The sequence below is a fragment of the Verticillium nonalfalfae genome (genome assembly GCF_003724135.2).
Source record: "Verticillium nonalfalfae strain VnAa140/NRRL 66861 chromosome Unknown scaffold_244, whole genome shotgun sequence".
Lineage (NCBI taxonomy): Eukaryota > Fungi > Ascomycota > Sordariomycetes > Glomerellales > Plectosphaerellaceae > Verticillium > Verticillium nonalfalfae.
The window spans coordinates 1-19,472 of NW_021167469.1; the positions used below are offsets into that span (position 1 = coordinate 1).

General features: G+C 56.5%; 7 protein-coding genes across 7 annotated transcripts; 3 read left to right on the plus strand and 4 right to left on the minus strand.

The window, feature by feature from the left end:
• Positions 1–13: 13 nt before the first annotated feature.
• Positions 14–1,312, minus strand: D7B24_004399 (uncharacterized protein; the record flags this gene model as incomplete). Its single annotated transcript, XM_028638570.1, has 3 exons — positions 14–251; positions 344–1,142; positions 1,204–1,312. 3 exons carry the CDS (start codon positions 1,310–1,312, stop codon positions 14–16), a joined length of 1,146 nt encoding a protein of 381 aa, XP_028490251.1.
• A 1,818-nt stretch (positions 1,313–3,130) lies between these two features.
• ARG6_1 (Protein arg-6, mitochondrial) lies at positions 3,131–4,714 on the minus strand (the record flags this gene model as incomplete). The annotated part of the gene is made up of 1 exon (XM_028638571.1): positions 3,131–4,714. One exon carries the CDS (start codon positions 4,712–4,714, stop codon positions 3,131–3,133), a length of 1,584 nt encoding a protein of 527 aa, XP_028490252.1.
• Positions 4,715–6,610: 1,896 nt separating this feature from the next.
• On the minus strand, positions 6,611–7,489 carry SYB1 (SNAP receptor, synaptobrevin; the record flags this gene model as incomplete). The annotated part of the gene is made up of 3 exons (XM_028638572.1): positions 6,611–6,627; positions 6,690–6,921; positions 7,376–7,489. 3 exons carry the CDS (start codon positions 7,487–7,489, stop codon positions 6,611–6,613), a joined length of 363 nt encoding a protein of 120 aa, XP_028490253.1.
• Positions 7,490–10,163: 2,674 nt separating this feature from the next.
• On the plus strand, positions 10,164–12,074 carry DCW1_1 (hydrolase 76 protein; the record flags this gene model as incomplete). Its single annotated transcript, XM_028638573.1, has 3 exons — positions 10,164–10,275; positions 10,334–10,441; positions 10,507–12,074. The coding sequence occupies 3 exons, from the start codon at positions 10,164–10,166 to the stop codon at positions 12,072–12,074; spliced, it is 1,788 nt and encodes a 595-aa protein (XP_028490254.1).
• Positions 12,075–13,043: 969 nt separating this feature from the next.
• On the plus strand, positions 13,044–14,638 carry D7B24_004403 (uncharacterized protein; the record flags this gene model as incomplete). The annotated part of the gene is made up of 5 exons (XM_028638574.1): positions 13,044–13,115; positions 13,184–13,256; positions 13,316–13,325; positions 13,385–14,325; positions 14,505–14,638. 5 exons carry the CDS (start codon positions 13,044–13,046, stop codon positions 14,636–14,638), a joined length of 1,230 nt encoding a protein of 409 aa, XP_028490255.1.
• A 1,558-nt stretch (positions 14,639–16,196) lies between these two features.
• Positions 16,197–17,062, plus strand: D7B24_004404 (uncharacterized protein; the record flags this gene model as incomplete). Its single annotated transcript, XM_028638575.1, has 2 exons — positions 16,197–16,470; positions 16,533–17,062. 2 exons carry the CDS (start codon positions 16,197–16,199, stop codon positions 17,060–17,062), a joined length of 804 nt encoding a protein of 267 aa, XP_028490256.1.
• Positions 17,063–17,943: 881 nt separating this feature from the next.
• On the minus strand, positions 17,944–18,400 carry D7B24_004405 (uncharacterized protein; the record flags this gene model as incomplete). Its single annotated transcript, XM_028638576.1, has 2 exons — positions 17,944–17,987; positions 18,043–18,400. The coding sequence occupies 2 exons, from the start codon at positions 18,398–18,400 to the stop codon at positions 17,944–17,946; spliced, it is 402 nt and encodes a 133-aa protein (XP_028490257.1).
• Between the last annotated feature and the right edge of the window lie 1,072 nt (positions 18,401–19,472).

Here is a 19,472-nt window from a genome sequence, read left to right on the forward strand (position 1 = left end):
CTCCACATCAACCTCACAGGTTAGCCAGAGCCACTGCACCGCCGAACAAGCCCATGATCGCGGCCACCGGTGCAGCCGCGTGTCCTGCCGCATTCGGCCTCATCGTCTGCATAGCCGGCCTGATGGTCGTCGTCGGATTGATGCCCTGCGTGAACGGATCCTGATTGGACTTTTGCGCGCCGTCAAATGCAGGCGCCTGCGTCTGACGCGACATGTCGGGCGTCAGCTGGGTAGCCGCGGGGTTGAGAACGCTGCAGGATCGCCTGTTAGTCTTCTTGGACCCCAACACGTCGGATTCTGCACGGTACAGTCGAAGGAGAAAGGGGGGGGGCAGAGAACTCACTTGTCGAGTACATGCACGACGCCGTTGCTCGTGATGACGTCGGCCATGATGACGCGCGCCGAGTTGACAAAGACGGAGCCGTCCTGCATGCGCACCGAGACCATGGCCCCGGACAGCGTGCGCAGCATGGTGCCCTGCTGGCCACCCTGCTGCTCGGCCTGCGCGAGCATGCTGCTGAAGAGGACCTGACGGTCGAGGACGTGGTACTGCAGCACGGCGCCGAGCTGCTGCGGCTGGAGCTGGTCGGCCGTGGCGCCAATGGCGCGGAAGGCGGCGTTGCTGGGCGCGAAGATGGTCACGTCGCGCATGGCGTTGACGGCGTCGACGAGCTGCGCGCGCCCCAGGGCGCCGGCCGCTGACGTGAGGCCCATGTCGACGGCGGTGCGGGCGGGCGAGCCGGGGACGGCGAGGACCGTGTCGACAATGTGCACGACGCCGCCGGTGAACTGAACGTCAGCGGTCGTGACCATGCTCATCTGCTTGTAGCCCGAGAGGATCATGGCGCGGTTGTCGACGAGGGAGAGCTCGACACGCTGGCCGCCTGTCACGTTGGCAAAGGGTGCGTTGAGGAGCGTCTGGCCGAAGACGGGCTGAGCGCTCAGCTGGTTCGACATGACCGTGCCCATGACGACGTGGTATTGCAGAAGAGCCGTCACGGCTTGTGGGTTGTTCGACATTTGCGCCTGGTCCGGGTGGTCGCGCATGAACTTATCAAACGCCTGGTTTGAGGGGGCGAGGATCGTGATGCCGTTGGCAGTGGAAAGCATCTGGCCGACTTGAGGTACCGTAGCCAAGAGAGCTGCAGAGGGTTTCTTGTTAGCACATTGCGCAGACTGCTGAGCTCATTAGGCACAACACACAGTTGAGGGTGCTCAGCTCAGGGGTCTGGCTCAGCAGCTGAGCCAACTGCTGCTGAGCGGACGCCGTCGCCGCCGCCAGGGCGAGCGTCAGGAAGCCAGAGAAGTACATGTTGAAAGATAGAGTTGAGACGAGGAACTAGAAAGGACAATTGATATAAAATCGTCAACCAGGACGATGCGGGAGTGGGAATCGAAAGCTCAGTTTGCCTGCGAGGTCTTGCCTGAAGAGCGAAAACGCGGGAAACACCATGGTTCTCAGGGGAACCCTCCCTCGATATATATAGCAACAGCCCAAATGACAGAACATCACGAGGCCATCAGATTCGAGCAAGATCTGATCACGCAAGGTCAGTGCCCTCTGCCTTCGATACCACCGCGCCAGGCACTTACCAAGCGAGCCAGAAATCGACGACGACCCCTTCCATCCTGGGCATCTGAACGACTTTGCAACTCGCAGCGTGCCACGAGCCCTCTTCAAAACCAGTCTATGTTGCCCTCCGCCCTCTTTTCCACGTTCGTTCTTTGACGTCCCAAGTAGATGCGCCCCGCACCATTTCCCATTGCAGACTGACGGGCGTGCAACAAACACCAGGCGCACAGGGGAGCTGAGACGCAGCCGATGGCCGAGTACTAACAGGTCGCGCACCCATGACCATTCTTCCAGGGCCCGCCAAGCTTCACCCTCAGCTATATCCAACCTCTCTCATCTTCAGCCAAGGGGTAAGAGAAGATAGGATGGACCGCAGGCCGTTTCCGTGGTGAAAGGGCGAAACTCCCTCATGCCAATGGCAACAAGCATGCCTATGACAGCAAGCTTTTTTGTTTCTCTTGGCTGCGCGCTTGCGCTTCGGCCAAGGTTGTGATCCTTCTCGAAAGGTATTCGTCGTCGAGATCACGATCCACTCGCTCGACTCCAGTAGTGTGCTTTGGCATAGAAGTATCCAATGGGAAGCTGGGATGGTGTTGAAACGCGCTTCAGATCCTGCGAGCAATGGAAACACGCATGGGCATCTTTCCGAAGGTGCTCGGGCTTCACAGCAACAGCTGCATGGCTGCCTGCTTGACGAGAATGCTGATTCCCATCTCCAAGCGAACGCTCCGACAGATAAGCAGTTCGTCAAGTAGATGCCCGAGCCTGCGTTGCCGAGCAGTTCAATCGGCAGTTCAAGGTAGCGTTCGTAAGGCGCGCGGGCTCGGTTCGTCGATCCCTCCTCAATGTTGGTGATACCTCTGTCCGTGCCCCGTCTCCCGTCCCAGTGACTCAGCAGCCGCCTCGACTTGGGCCGTGGGTCTCTCCGCCTAAGGTACTGAGCATCATGGCCAGCGTTAGAAGCATTTCGCGGTGCTTCTTTCGCCACGCTTTAGGTCTATGTCCATTGCGATTCGAGTCAAATTTTCCTCAGTAGGTACCTCTTACGCCATATATACAACCAGATTGAAAGGGAAACCCCCAAGGACAACGACAGACGCAAGTGAAAAGAGGCATCAAATCAGCTGATCGCCGTGAAAAAGACCCTGCCCACCTCCCAAGGAGTCCTTCCAAACCACAAACCCAATCAAGGTCAGGGAGTCTACAGCACAAGAACTGTGCATAGTAGAGCAACCTATCTCGGGCATCATGCAACGCACCGCTGGCTTGAATGTCGAACTAACCAACACCGGGTCCCCCGAAGGAGGGTTTAAACTGCTGGTGCTCGGCCATGATTGTCTGAATGGCATTCATATCCCTGTCCTCCGATGTCTTCCTCTGTATAGCCCCAGGTCGGTCGTGGGCCCGGCACGCATGGGAACACATTGTTGAAGGCGTTCATCCAGCTTTGGGTGGTCTGGGCTCCACAGTCGTGCTATCAGTGCGCCTGACCGATGCTTCAGCCCCAAAACCCGCAGCGATGGTGGCCACTGCTGTCTGCAGACCATGGCAAGGGCTTTAACGAGACGACGCAGCGTGCGACGCCAGGTTACTGTTGGACGTTTGCGCGGCGCGGCGCAGGCGGGACTCGAGGTTCGAGTCGCCCAGCATGGCCCGGCCAACAGCGTTGAACTCTTCCGTCAACGCGCCGAGCTCCTGGAAGTCGTCGACACCGTACCAGAAGAGAACGTCGCCCTTGTTGACGAAGCTGCCGTCGCACTTGCCGAAGAACCAAGTGAGGTTCTCGTCCTCCTCGCTGACAGTCCAAACCATCTTGGGGTGATCCTTCTTGATAGCGTTGAACACATTCTCGGTCACATTGCTGAGCCAGCCCTCCTTGGTTACCGACAGGGTGGCCAGAGTGGCGTGCGAACGATCCTTGCCGGGAGGCAGGACAATGGCCATGCAGTTGTAAGGCTCATCGTAGTACGCCTTGAAAGGGGTGTCCTTCAAGAAGTCGATGTACCGATCGACGGTAGCCTCGGCATCCATGCCCTCACGGTCCCGGATGAGACACTCCTTAACCTTGGCGAGATCGCTGATCTGCGAGATGCTGTCGGCAACCTCAATCTTGTCGCCCCTGCGGATCAGAGTACCGGCGCCGGAATCGGTGAAGAGCTCCTTCTGCAGGTCGCTGGGGTGGATGATGGCGACGCTCGAGGTGCGGGGCAAGGTCTCCAGCAGCTCCTTGATCTCCTTGATCTTGAGGCGCGTTCCGTAACGGCACCATGACTGAGACATGAGGTAGTCATACTCCTCATCCAGGTTGATGTGCGAGATCTTGTCACCCGACTCGCCGTTGAAGAGGCCGCCCTTCTCAGAGAGGTAGACAACCTTCAGCGGTTCGAGCGCCCTGGCGAGCTCGGCCGCAGCAACGTCGGCATTGACGTTGAGGATCTGGCCCTCGGGGGTCTCCGCCATGGAGGTCAGGATAGGCACGTAGCCGTGCGAAATGGCTTGCTCAATGGGCTCCTTCTTGACCTCGGTGATCTTGCCAACAAGATTCCACTTCTCCTTATCGAGGTAGTCGGCGGTCAGGGTCCAGGTCAGAGGGCGAGTGCGGACGCCGAGGCTCTCGAGTTTCTCGACCAGCTTCATGTTCTCCTCGAGGAAGAGCTTGCGAGCAACGGTCAAAGTCTTAGGGTTGGTGACGCGAATGCCCTCCTCAAACTCGGGCTCGACACCAGCCTCCTCGAGAAGGCGGTTGAGCTGGGGACCGGCGCCATGAACAATGACGGGATACAGGCCGACCTCGTACAGGAAGGCAATGTTCTCGCAGAGCTCATCGAGGTAGTCGGTAAGAATAGCACCGCCGACCTTGATGACGGCGAACTTTTGCGAAGAGACGGACGTAAAGTACGAGAGGTATTGCTGTCCCTCACGTCGGCTGCCGATCTGGCTCAGCGTCCTAATAATGATAGCACGGGTGCGGTCGCTGGTGGCTTGCTTGTTCTGGATCTCAGTGGTCGACAGAGCGCGGACACCGGCGAGGGAGAGGGCCTGGTTGCCGTGGGCGAGGCCTGGAAGGGTTTGTCGGTGTCGGATCCGAGGTACGGCTCGGCGGGCGCCGGCCCTAATAATGGCAGAACCTGCTGAGAACATCGTGACTGGCGAGAAGAATCAGTAAACCGAACGATCGTGAAACAGTGATTCAATGGGCTGCTGGTCGGGTGCAATGGGTGGGAAGACAAAGCGCATCCTTGGGGAAGGTATGTTACCTACCGAGTGGCCTAGATATGAATCACACGAGATACGTCGGGTCGTAGATAACAGGATTCAGCAATTGTCTCTCCCTGGCTTATAGCACCGGTCGGATCAATGCTTGGTCAAACAGGACAGAGCGAGGCGTTCCGAATGGAAGTGGGCAAAGGGCATTCGGCGAGAGAAGAGACCCGGAAGAGCAGATGTGGGTGTAGAAAGAAGACGATTAGAGACCCCCCCAGTAGTGTTGATCGATGTCAGTGCAGGGTATCTATCTACCTTACCCGGGCAGGCAAGGTATGATGCTGTGGGTGGTCCCTGCGAGTTTGTGCCTTGGAGGAGAGTGAGGGGCACCAATTGGCCAGTGGAGTCATAGCCGGCAATTGGGCTCTCACCACCAGCAGGTACAGGCCAGGACCACTGACACTGGCAGCAGGAAGGAAAAAACTGACCGAAACCGCTTCAAGTGGGATGCGCTTGCCCGATGCCGGCCAATCCGATAGCCTCACCGCTTTTGCATGCCTGCCCCACGCACGCCTTCCAACCTCTTATCGCTGCAGTGGTGCATTCTGCTCAATGAACTCACATGCTAGCATAACCAGGCCAGGAAGAGGCTATCATGGCCGCAGTATCCTGGTCTCCTTTCGGCTCGCCAAGTCTCCACCACGCATCGCAGCATCAAGCTCGAATCGTCAACGGCTCGGTTCCCTGAAGGAGGAGGGACTGATACGGCAATCAAGTTGAACATTGGATTCAAGTGGGAATGATACGCGCCCAAGTGACACCCAGAAAGGCAGACGCTTGAACGCTTACCAGTAAGTGGTCGCAGGACCCAGGACGCCTAGCTCGCTTGATTCTTGTAGGGCGGGCGGTCTCGTACATGGACTGTAGCAGCTTGCACTTCGCAATGGCATGTCGACAAGCTCCAGGTGCATCTGATTGATTTTTCCATGAGAAGAAAAACAAGAAGGAAAGCTAAACAGCGTGCCTTGCAGACCTGGAATGCCTCATTGCGTAGATTGTCCCACGACCTGAACAGCCAGAAGATATCCCGGGTGTGGACGACTGAATGTGGGACAGGAGAGGAGCCCACCCTAGTAGTTGCTCGGATCACCTCGGATCACCGACAACACTGGCTGGCTCAACGATCTGATAAGGCACGATGACGGGTCCTCTGAAATCTGTGGGTTGCGGCGACCCATACGCCATATAAATATGCCTACCTCAAAGTGTACTTCACTTGTGATCAATCTGACACAGACGGAGTACGGCGAGTGATAACGAGTGCTCACGAGCAGTCACAACCACCCGCACCCTCGGAGCCACGGTTGCACACAATTCGACCCCGTCTCGTACAACACTTCAGCACTTCAGCAGAGGAAACATTTCGCGGTCAAAGGTACATGTACTTAGTCGGAGGAACGCCGTCACCATTCATACACATTCGGGTGGTCCCGAAGTCATAGCCCTCGTTGGTCATGAGATAGCAGACACCTAGCTCTTAGTCTCGTCTGCATCTCTTACGAGAGCCATGCACTATAGGATCGCCACTAAAGACAACGTGTTGGTACTCAGACAAACACAAACTGTGTCGCTCAAAAAAAAAAACAAGTCTCGTTCCCTTCACTGTGGCGTGGCCAGCCACCTGCATCTGCGCCTCCGTTTCCAATTCCTCCACCGAGCGCTGGTGTCTCCGCCTAGCTCGGAGGTCGCGAGGTGGATCGGCCGTGTCGTAATCGTGTCGTGAGAAGCTTTGCAATCCCCCTCAAGAGAGAACCGCAACCTGGGCAAGGCAGCTTATTTGGTCGCAATGACTGTGAGGAGAACAGTGTCAGTTGACTGCTTCCAGAAGCACGGGAGAGTACATTTCACGTACCAGTAGGAATGATGATGATGAGGAGAAGAATGATGACACCGACGATGAGGCACATGCGCATCTTCATATCCTTCCACCACATCTGCTTGCGAACGCGATTGGCACCGCGGCGGAAGCCCTGGGCTGACACGGCCAGGTTGTCCGTCTTGTCTTGCAGCGCATCGAGACGCTCGCCACGTTGGGACACCTTGTTGATGTTATCCCTCATGACGCCGACAGTGTCGTCGATTTGCTAAAAATAGGAACACGTCAGCCATGATCATCAAACTCTTGGTACAGCGACGTGAAATGGCATTCTGAATTGACATGAAGACTGGCGACGATGCTTGAAATAATTCTGCGAAAGGTGGTCATGGTCGCCATGGGGGGTGAAGATGTTCGTTGCTGGGAAACTGGAACGCGTCGTCATGGGACGCAGGGTCTTCTGCCAAGCCGCACCACTCGGTGGTTGGGGGGACGAGCTTCGAAGCTCCCATGGTGGTTTTGCAGAAGCAAACATGCTGCGCTGCGAGGCGGACGCGCCGGAGGATTGCCATTTCATTCGTCGCAAGTGAGCAAGCGCCGTATCGTCCGGGCAAATCGCAAAGCAGGGTCGTCGGTCGCCCGTTGGACGATTCGTTGCCGCGGAGGAGGCCAGAATAAAATCCACCGACGACGTCACTCAAGGAAATGCGAGAGCAACTTACCGCTTGCAGCGCCTGGGTGCGCGCATTGCCGCCCTGCTGTGACTCGGCTCCATGAGACGCAGCGCCAGCCTGGCCGCTGGGGATGTAGGGGTCGTAGGGGGCGTCCTCGGGCATGGTGGTGGTTGGGTGTGTAGTCGCTGGGGTGATCTCGATTGAAGACGCAAGCCTGTCGGGCAAGATGGTTTGAGAGAAAGGCGCGAGTGTTTTCGGGGAGTCACAATCAAGCGTTTACTGATGTAGACTGATTGTTGCGGTTGTGTGGAGGTGAGTGCGGGATTGACGATTCGTTTTGACGGATAGAGGTGAAGGTGGCAGGAAGGGAGATGGAGACGAGGAGTTGCAAGAAGATGGTTGGGGGAACGGGCGGAACAGCTGGGTGAGACGCTCAAACCAAGAGGCGACAGGCCCGAAACACAGCCTGAGGTGTTGCACGGCCACGGTTGCTGTCCCTGTTTCCCGTGCCTATGTAAGGGGATACGTACCCCTAGGTGGCTGGGTGCGAGAGTCACGTGGGTACTGCGCCTCCATCTAATCTTTTCGAGCCTGGCTCGCGCATGATGCGTGTGGTCTCTTTCGCAAGGTACCTACCTGCCTGAACCAGAGCCCATGACGTGGTCATGCAACCTTTATTGCTCCTGTTAGGTCCGTGTCGGCTGTCAAAGGCAGCAGTAGTAGCTAATCTTCATTCAAGGGTGGCTTATCGACCTTTGAATCAGGAATCTAGATGGCCTTTCAGCAATTGCTAAATCTGGCATGCCGCTTCTTACATTCTCGCCTCCCTGTTCCTGAAGTCCTCCCCCATCCCCCATAACCCGCTTGCAGCATGACTGCAGCACGCAACTGAGACAGATCTGAAGACAACGAAGGACTTACATGACGAATTCGACTTCACAGTCAGTATTGCTGCTGGGAAGACCTATTGGCGGATGGACAGCGGCTGGATCAACAGACCACATGGTACAGGAGGGAGAATTTCGCGGGACCGCCGTGAACGTCAAGCGCCACTCCGAACCTGGCACAGACTTCCCGCTCCTCGCGATCGTCCGTGGTCGCAACCGCTGCTTGCCGGCCAGCGCATGTAGAGAAAGCCACTGCTGACTTGGCTGCGCTCATGTGTGTGTCCAGGCGAAGACAATGTTCGTACAGGGCTCACGCTTGCTTTCTTTCCCCAGAGTCACGTCCTCTTTGGACCGTTGTCGGGTGGACTTCCACGGACCCGATCGTACCTTCCCACCCCCCCTCCACAGGCATTCGCTACGTCAGCACCGTAATTACAGTCGTTCGTATTCCTTCCGATGGCGCTGCCGCTGCCGCAACCACGCTGTTCCCTCTAGCCTTCCCTGAACCCCTAATGCCCCATGCTCCTTCTCGCTGATTCCCAAAACGATGGAATCCTATCCAGAAGCGGTAGTACCCAAGTCCTGTCGTGATTTTCCCCCTCAAGTTGGGCACATAGGCAGGTAATAAACAAAACAGTCCTCGAGAGGTGTCCCAGTCCAAAGTCCTGTCCTCCGTCTCATCGACAGGTGTTCCTTTGTTTAGATTTTTCTGGGAAAGGGCAGCACTCGCTCCAAGAAGGGGCAATCCTGTGCAGATTGGCGGCCGTTGCTTCAACTCCTCTGTTTTGCTATGACCCCATTATCGCTCATTCCAAAGCGCTTTCCCTGATCCCAAATCACGTCCATTCGGCGTCGTATGTGGTGGGGTCGTTTGGTCATTGATCCTGCCCCTAAAGTCGCTGCCTGGAGCTGCCGAGCCGCCTCCGCCCGACACTCCGGTGCTTCTAGCTCGTATTCTTGCTGCACGCTTTGAGCTTAGGTCGACGCTTTCCCTCACGGGTACTGCCCCATTGGCAAAGCCCAACAACACAACCCACACCACCTGGGATTTCCAAGGACACCCAGAAAGGCCATCATCCCCTGGCCTGGAAAGCGAGAAAGCTCCTCATCCCCACCTGGTTTAGTTAGATTCCAGCCCGTCAAGCACCAGCACCAGCACCAGCATCAGAACCCACTGGTTAGCTATCCACTTGACTCGAACGGCGGCCAGCAGTAGCCGGTCCGGCGCCTCTTCCACCTTGCACCAAGGCTAAGGGCTCCAATTCTGGGACCATCATTAACACGGCCCAAAGACGAGAGCGGGAACTGTTTGCCCATCTGCTCGTCACTCCATCATCGATCGACAAGGGGGGACAACACGAACCGACCGCGCAACTCCGCCCATCCGGGTCCAGGGTGGCTATTGTGCTCGTACGCAGCCCCGTCTTGGCGACCTTACCTAGCCGCACACGAACAGGTCAGCGCCCAGCGAAAACGCAGAGTCAGTAAGCTGGGGGCCTGCATAGCGACCATTCCCACCTGTCGCCGCCAGCTCCATTAGACACACCCCGGCCAACACGGTCGCACCGGCGCTGCGAGTTGGTCATTCTTTTCTGGTTTCTAGCTTGGGGTGCCACCACACCCCCGGATTCTAATAACACCTCATGCGTCGTTCGTCTTGTTCCTGTCCGGCCGCTCGTTCGTTCTTCTTGATCTTCGATCTCTCACCTCCATCCCCCTCCTAACACGCCTCGCCGCCACGGTCTCTTTTCCTTCCCCCCTCCCCCCCCTTCTCCTTCCCTCAACATAGTCTCTCGTTTCTCTATGCAGTTGTAATATCGTCGTCGCCGAGGGCCTCGCTCGACCCCAATCCCTCTTAATTTATCGGCCCTACTGCGCCCTCCTGCAGACATCTCGCTCTCTGTCTGTCTTACACACAAACACCTGCGCACTCCTCACATCCAGACATCATGACGGCATTGCGGGGCAGACCAATTGGCCAACTTGGCCGGGTCTTCACAATCGTTCTATTCGCCCTCACCCGCGTCTCATCCGCTTATGACCTGGATCCTGATTCCGAAGGTGAGTGTTAACCACTATCGTCGTCATTGCTTTGTCGTCGTCTGCTGACAATGGATAGATTCCGTCAAGACAATTGCGAGGTCAATAGCAGAGGACACGATGGAGATCTATCGTGGCGATGAGCCCGGACAGACACCAGGCTTGCTGCCCGACCCGCCGTACTACTGTAGGTTGCCGCGACTGTGCATGTCTCCTTGGTCACAATTCTAACAGCGTTTTTCTTGTTTGCAGGGTGGGAGGCTGGTGCGCTCATGGGCACCATGATTGACTACTGGTACTACACGGGTGACGACACATGGAACGATAAGGTGGTGCAGGCACTCATGCATCAGGTCGGAGAGTTCAACGACTACATGCCCGACAACCAGACACTCACTGAAGGAAACGACGACCAAGGCTTCTGGGGACTCGCCGTCATGTCCGCCGCCGAACAGCGATTTCCCGATCCTCCCGAGGACCAGCCTGGCTACCTCGGCCTCGCCCAGGCCGTCTTCAACACCCAGGCCGCACGCTGGGACCCGGGCCACTGTGGCGGTGGCCTAAGATGGCAAATCTTCAACTGGAACAAGGGATTCGACTACAAAAACACCATTTCGCAGGGCTGTTTCTTCGCACTCGCCGCTCGCCTTGCTCTTTACACAGGCAACTCATCTTATGCTGATTGGGCCGAGCGAACGTGGGATTGGACCAAGGCCGTGGGCTTTATCGACGACAACTACTCCGTGTTTGACGGTGCTCACATTCCGACCAACTGTACCAACATTGTGCCGTACCAATGGTCCTACAACGTCGGCGTTTTCATCAATGGCGCCTCTGCTATGTACAACTTCACCGGCTCAGACGAATGGAAGGAAAGGCTCGACAGTCTCGTCAACGCCACGGATGTCTTTTTCGTCGGCGACAATCGCGACATCATGCAAGAAGTGGCCTGCGAGACGGTCGAACTCTGCAACAATGACCAGCAATCATTCAAGACATATCTGACCCGTTGGCTCGCCGCCACCACCAAGTGGGCGCCGCATCTAACCGACTATATCATGCCTAAGCTTCGAGCCTCATCCATCGCCGCCGCCTCGACTTGTGTAGGCGGCGACAACGGCCGCATGTGTGGACTCAAGTGGACCGAGAAGGGCAAGTGGGACGGTCTGCAGGGTGTCGGGCCGCAGATGATGGCTATGCAAGCCGCTCTTAGCAACATTGTAGCCTCACGGCCTGACCCTGTGACGGCAAATTCGGGCGGAACTAGTACTGGCGATGCGGCAGGTGGCGGAGAGGACATTGGGCGGTCAGAACCCGGTTCCAACAGAACAACGCCGATCAAGGGAGGTGACAGGGCGGGTGCGGCGATCGTAACCATCATCTTGGTGGTTGCATTACTTGCTGGCTTCTTCTGGCTCCTCCGGGACGAGACTTCGGACAAGACGATCAAGGAGCGATTCTTCGACTTCCGGAGTGCCCTGGCCGGAGGTGCCGGCCTCATGACACTCGTGCATCGACGGAACCGGGACGACGTAGACGAGAAGGGCGGGCCGATCGACCAGCGGTCAGGGAGCGATCTGGACTCGTCAAGGAACAGCGAGGTTCCAACACCCGTGCCCATGCAGAAGGGCCTGACGAACAGCCGGCGAGCGCTGAACGACGGAGCGATCGGTGACAAGAATGCCAACTTCATACAGCGGGAGATGAGTGGAGGAAGTGGAAGCGGCGGCAGCGGTTGGGCAACACCAGTGTCAGAAGCCGGCCAGCGGGATTCAAATCGGTTGAGCAGGAAGAGTATGCTCTCAAGCACGATAAACTAAGAGCGATTGGAAATGGACGAGCGAAGAAGAGAAAAACAATACAGTAATCCTTCACAACGGGCACAATGCCACATTTTACATCTTGCATCGAGCTTTTCGGTACCCAAACACTCATTCCGTCCAGACGTGTTCTCCAAACGGGAGGAGCATTACATGGGCCGGCCAGGTCAGGTTGCATATCAGGCGTTCGTTTTCTTTTCTTCAGGTAGTCGCGCATCGTTCGGGTCTGGATGATGGGATAGTGTCTTGGGGTCACTCGTCTTAGATCCTTGCTGTTTACACTCATTGAAATGGGGCATGGGGTGATACCGCCAGCAACAGGTGACCATCGATTTGGTCCGATCGCAACTTGTCTACTGTAGCCTACCTTGTCCTGGTGCAGCGGCTTGGAACACAGCTCATGTACACGTATATAGATCAACTCAGCATAAAACCCAACTGTGTAACCTGACATGTGCTTGAAAGTTCTAGGCCTGGACCTATGTACCTCCGATACGTCTGGCTTCCGTGGTGTGGATTGATCAGGGGCTTAGCGTGGCACAAGCCTGCTTCTCAGCTGAGGAATCGAAAGCCCACGAGGTGTCTTGGTGTTGCCGTTTTCATAGTCGGGAACCTTGGTCAGGTGCTGGAAAGCACCATGCTTTTGTCGGTTGGCTGTCTTGGATTTGTCTCAAGGGGGGTGGCCTGTTGTCGTGGCACGGAAGGAATATTGGCGAAGAAAGCCAGCCGTACGGTCTCTAGCTCGGTGTGCTGTCACCGAAACGGCGGCATGGACCCTAGCGCACCCTGCTGCACTGCCTCGTGTCTTATCGGTTTCCGCAGCTCCGATAAGGTGAGCTCCCTCTGCCGTCATCCGCCGCAGCGAGCACTCGAACGACTTGCCGTCCTCCATTACCCAAAGAGCAGAGCTGCCCTCTTCGAAATCTGCTGGCCCGAACAGTGCAGAATGACAACAGATCAGCATTCATGATGGCGGAGCCAACGTTTACGGTGTATATACGGCTGCCCATTTCCCGGGGCAAGTTCGCCGACCCCCCACCTGTGAGTATCCCGAGCAGCAAGGCTCGAGCTGTTTCACTGGCTTCTGGGTACTCATGCATGGATGATAGATCCACTGGGACGCCGTAAAGGATGACGAGCTTTGGAGCATCATCTCAGGCGCGGCCCAGACGGAGATTGACTGTAAGTGTTGACATCTATCACGCCTGTATTGAGTGCACTCGCTGACGGCACCTGTCCAGGGAATGAGCTGTAGGTTCCTTTGTCCCGACTAGCAGATGTCCGACCTACGCTAACCCGTCGACACGCAGAGCGGCACGATTCGATGTCAACGTTGCTTTCCTACTCCAGCAGGTCGCCTACCTCACCGATCGACACGCAGCCCAGCTGCGAGCCCAAGTACGAAAGGCTACGGCCGCCGCTGCCGTCAAGACTGATCCCAGTGCCAGCGGCCACGCGCGTACAGCCTCGGCGCTCTCCATTCGTCGCGATTCACCCCTCCCTCACAGCGGCGGACCCAGCACGCCCATCACGACCTCTCTCCTGCGCCCCAACATATCGCGCAACGCCTCCAACAGCACCGCCGTGCAATCTCCACGTCTCGCATCCGCGCAAGCCCAGCGCCGCCGCATGTCCTCCCTGCCCATCGAGTCCACCACTACGGCTGCTGCTGCTGCCCCTGTTGCTCGCCGCGGCGCTGAGCAGTCCAGCAGTTCGGCAGATGATGACGAAGACGACGACGACGACGATGCGTCAGATTCCGACTCCGACTCCGACTCGCTGCCAGCTCAGTCCCGTATCATCCGCCGTCCGCCACACTATAAACCCTCCTCCCACCGTGACGGCGCTGGCGACTTTGGCGGCGCCGCCGCTGACGATGACGACGACACGGACACGGACGCAGAGCCCGCGTTCGGACAGCAGCAACAGCATCAACAGCCCAGCAGCCAGGACCTCGGCTCGACGCTACGCGGCGACTCAGGCGCGCGCCGCAGAGCCAAAGGCAAACACATATCCACGGCGACGCACCGCTCTGAAACTTCAGACTCATCGGCCACCAGCTCGCCAGCGTTTGCCGCCGGATCGGCTGCTGTGCAAAGCGGAGGTGACAGGTCTCGGACGCAGCAGGGCGCGGGCCACTCGGGCCCGCTTTCGCCTCGGAGGACGGCGGAGCTGAGCGGGAAGAGTCCCTCGCGGCGGGAGGGTAGCGACGGCACGCCGAGCATGGGTAGCAGCTTTAGCGATCTGGACGGTGAGTGCGGGGTCTTCCCTCTTCTTTTCTGGCCTCTCTCTTTCTTCCTTACGTGGCTTGCATTTCTGCCCGTTCGTGGAGGCCGTACTCTCCAACTCACCTTATTATTCCCTCCTTTTTCTTACTACATCCTCTCCCTTCAGCTCATATAAATTACACAAACTGACAAAGGTCTGCAGATGCCTCGGTCACGCAGTCAGCTCTGGAGGAGGCTCTCGCCAGCAAGATGCAGGACGGGGCTATCGGCAGCAGGTTCAGCATCAGCCAGGCGTTCAAGAGCCGCTACAGCACCAAGGGGTCCGGTCAGCGCTGAGCCTGGCCTATGCGCTCTTTGCCATTGGGGATTCTTGCTTTTCGCTCAGGTACGAATGTATGCCGAGTGTATGTGTGTGTGTGAACTCGTAGACCTTTTTTTTGGCCTGAGAACTGGTTTTTTGGGCGATATTCATATTGACCGGCGTTCTGGGTATGGATTATGAGGAGGGACAGGAACAGGTTTTGCACGGGTCGGGACAGATTGTCAGACGAAAAACACCACTTTGCCTAATATTGTCTGCGAGCTTGCCCTGCCGTGACGAACCTTCTCTGCATGCCACTTACAACCACCATCTATCCACTGGTTTGCCCGCCTTCCATTCCAGTTGCTACCCTCTGGTCTGGCGCCGCTGGCATCGCATTTGGATCAGGAATCCGGCCTGTCGCAGTCTGGTGCAGGAGACGGTGCCCTGCCAGGCGACTTTGTCGGCATCCTACGCGAAGATGTCGTTTCAGCAGGCTTGTTCGCAAGATCACGACTAGCGACTGATGGTCATCGGCTCCTGCTCCGACACTCGGTCCTGTCAAGCCGTTACATATCCTGGCCAGGCCCATTTCAGGTTTTCTGCCAGGCAGAACACTTCGCCAACTCAAATTGTTGAGCCTGTCGATACCAATGCTTGAGCGCGCGGCAAGGTGGCGGCGAAGTACATGTGGCCCAGCCATCCAGAGAAAACCATCAAGTATTTGGTGCCGTCTTCGAAATCTACGTCATACCATAACGAGCCGCAGCGCGTCGATGAAGGTACAGCCTAGCTAGGCAGGCCCCAGGCCCCGGGCCCTGAGGCCAGCCCACTGGCGGAAGGCGCTTTTCCATGGTTTTCCATTCGATAGGCACGAGGCGAGATACATAAGTACCTACCTTATATTATTCCAATGAAGCCAGAAAAGGTGAAGCGCTGCGCAAGGCAAGGTCTGTATAGCCTCATCGGACAAACACGGTCGTATACAGCGAGTGACGCACGGGTACGTGACCAATAGTAGGAAGCGTACTCACGTATGTAATCCTGGATACCCGTTTCACTATGCCCGATTGACTCGCAGCCTGCCCTCTTCACATCTAGAACGTGATCGCGTCTCTCTTCCGCCACTCTCTGACCGATCTACGCTCATAAACAAATTTTGCTGCGGGCAACAAGCTGCCAGTGAAGATGAGACCGGCAAGTTTGGCTTTGCGGAGCTGTCAAACTTTCCCCTCGCCTCGATTTCGTTCCCCAGCAGCTCGAGATCGGAGCTTCCGCTCCTCATTCTGGTCCTCGTCATGTCACACAACGAGCAGACCAGCGAAAAAGTGCCTCGATGAGAGCGGGGCGTCTGGCTCGGACTCAAACATTCTTTTCCATGACATTGACGGTGCTGAACCTTTTTACAGATATGGTCCCGGCGGCTACCACCCCGTGGCCATCGGTGATAATTTAGGGGGTCGATACCATGTGCTGAACAAGCTGGGCCACGGCAGCTATTCCACTGTCTGGCTCGCTCGAGACGATACTCTCCAGCGACTAGTAGCTGTAAAGGTCTGCACGGCGGAAGCGAGCCCGCGTGAATCAGAAACCATGCTACTCTTGAAGAATCTGAGCAAGGCTGACAGCGACAACGACGGGGAGGCCTTGGGGCGAGGCATGATACCCACGCTTCTTGACGCTTTTTGCGTCGACGGTCCTAACGGCAGCCATGCATGCCTAGTCGCTGACGTTGCACGATGCAGCGTAATCGAAGCAAAGCGCAGGGGGTCCTACGCGCCTCTACTGCTGCCCGTTGCACGTGCGATCGCTGCTCAACTGATCCTCGCTGTTGCATACCTGCACGGGAAGGGCTTTGTCCACGGTGGTGAGTGCTAGCATCCATTCGCACTGCCGCTGCTCTGCTCGACCGACTGAACCGTAATCCAGACCTTCACCTCGGCAACGTCCTGTTCAGACTGCCGCAGGAATTCCAGCTCTGGTCTGACGAGGAGCTATCGTCGCGCTGCGGAGAGCCCGAACTCGAGCCGGTACAGACATTCGACGATAAGCCCATCCCGCCGGGGGTCCCCTCCGTCGCCACTTTGCCTATCTGGTTCCCGATGGGGAGAATCAACAAGTTGCCGCTGGCGGACGCCCACATTGTTCTCGCTGACTTCGGCGAGCTGTACCGCCCGTCGCAAGAGTCGAGGTTCGAGTGCTGCACGCCGGTCCACTCTCGCCCACCAGAGCACAGATTCGAGCCAGGGAAGCCAAAGTCGTTCCCTAGCGACATCTGGACCCTCGCGTGTACCGTTTGGGCCATTCTTGCGCAGCGGTCGCTGTTCGAGGGTTTCTGGGGGACCGAAGACACCGTGACGTGGATGCAGGTTCAAGCGCTCGGAAAGCTGCCCGAGGAGTGGTGGGGGACATGGGATGCGCGCTCCGAGGACTTTACCGAAGATGGCGAGCCCCTCTGAGCCGATGATGGTCCTGTCTATACACTCGATCATCAGTTTGAGGATGCGTTGCAGGAAGGGCGCAGAAGATACAAGATGCAAACTATGGGTTCGGCCGAGAAGGGAGCCCTGTTTGCCATGCTGCGGTCTATGCTGGCGTACAAGCCGGAGCAGCGTTGTAGTATTGAGCAAGTTCTTCACTCGGAGTGGATGACTAGGTTTGCAATGCCGGAGTATGAGAGAATGCGTACACGGGACACTGTGAGAACCTGAGGCTGATGGAAAGGGGGTTGGCTTGAGGCAGGGTTGTCGTGACTGGTGTGCTTACCCTTCATATAGATGGACAATATGTACCTCATCCTAATCGATACACGCCCAGTCTGGGTCATGACGTCTTCTGGTTGTGTTGGGGTGTCGTGCAGCGAGACGTTCATTCTCAAGGACGGCGCAAACAGGAGTGCTCCTCATCATGTGATGCACAGTCATGCGAGAGCAGAGATTCTTGTAGGTTTATTACTCTGCACTCGTCGAAGAAAGACCCTGCAAGAACTACTAAGGCGCAGTTCTGTAAGCCGGTAATAAATCACCAAGTACAAATCGAAAGCGCTGCACCACGACTCATATTCCTCAGAAACTCGGCCATCGGCCGCAAACAAGACCAAAGTGATTGGCAAACAATCCCAACTAAAAGTGAACACCCGCATCCCCTGCCATATTTCCCAAACCATAGTGGCGCCATAGCGTAAAAAGCTGTGCTGATTTCCTTAACCCGTTCAAAAATTATATCTTTGGCGTATCTTTCGGCGCACCTTTTGTGCTTCTTGGAAGATCGAGTGAGCCCAGTCGCGCAGGCCTGACGACGCACAACTACTTAGCGTGAGGTATCCCTCCTAGAAGGTCTCTCAGTGGTGCCGTGAAGTCATTTCTGTATCGGTCTCGAGATGGACTGTGATCAACGTCAGACCATGACCAGATATAATAGGACCCAGCTACCGACGTACTTTTGAACAGGCGCTTGATGATTGTGCGTGGCAGGTAGGAGGCAAGCTTCATCCTGATGGGCTTGGGACGCTGATGTAGATTATCACCCGAGGAAGCATCGTTTCTGAAGGGATCATCGGCATCGCCCTTGTGTTCAGCCGCTTCGCCAGCGTGATGGGCAGACTCGACATCGTTCACCTCTTGAGCTCGGCGCTGCTCTTTCTTGATGGAATGCATACGCCGCACAAAGATGATGGCGATAAAAAGAACGACAGCAGTGACGGCCCCGACAATGACGCCGATCTCAGTCGTCTTGAGACCGCCATGGGGAGGTGGAGGAGCCTCAGAGGGGCGCGAATCTCCGGCGAAGAAGGACATGATGCAGAACGTTCGGTGTGGTCTGGTGAAGGCAGGCGGTCAAATGCGCCCGCAAACAAAGTTTGAGGACCGGGTTATTCACCAGTAGACAGTAGTCGGCAAGCCTAGATTGTGTATGTTGAGGTGATGGGGCAGCGTCTACGGCTCATCCCTGATGCTGAGAGTGGTGAATTGCGCTTTCTTCTGCTTGTGTAGATGGAAAGGGTTAGTGTTGGGGTTTTTATGCCGACCAGAGTTGTTTTGCTGGTGACTGCCGGGTTGACCAAAGATCGAGGGGCGTGCAAAATGGAAGGTGCAGAGGTTTGAATGGGAGAGAGTATGAAGGAAGGAGTTACATCAAGAACGGGAAACAACTTCTGCTCGGCGAGAGGACCTGGTTTAAGAATGCCAAAAGGCAAGAAGGCAGGGCGCTGGATCACTTGAATACCAGTCGTTTGCTTGGATGTGAGCTAGAAGCCGCAATCCTGATAAGCGAAGTACCTGTCAGATACTTACCAAAAGTAAGGCAAGGCCAACGCACCTGGGGTTCCCTTTGTTCCTTCTCGTCGCAGCTGAATTAGACTGACTGGAAAGTATCGGACGAAGATGGCCCCTTCTGGTGTTTGCAAAGCCCGACCTCAAGCTGCGAGAAGATGTGCCCAGCCAATGGACCAAGTATGTGTCGTCAGAGTCGACTTTGTCGGTAAATGGGACAAAACTACGATTCTGCCGCCGACTTGTCTGATATACCATTCGAGTACACCAACGGATCGATGTCCTTTGTGGCTTGACCGAGGTTCTCGAGTTTTGCGATGCGCCCTGCTTCCCCCCGTGAGAGGTGATTCAAGTTTGGGCGCCAGACTAAGTATTTGACCGATCGAGACTGCAGAGAATCTTTGAGTAGACAAGCTCACTGGTGTTACACCAAAGATAGCCGAGCCACACGATTTGCTGGAAGCATTCGGCTTCAGGCATACGTGCTCCCAGAGCAACGGTTCACAGCCAACAGCCTGTCAACCAGTCTAATCGGTACTTCCCAGGAGACTTGTTCGTCTGTCTATGATTTGTGCCCGGAACACTTCCATTTCTTTGG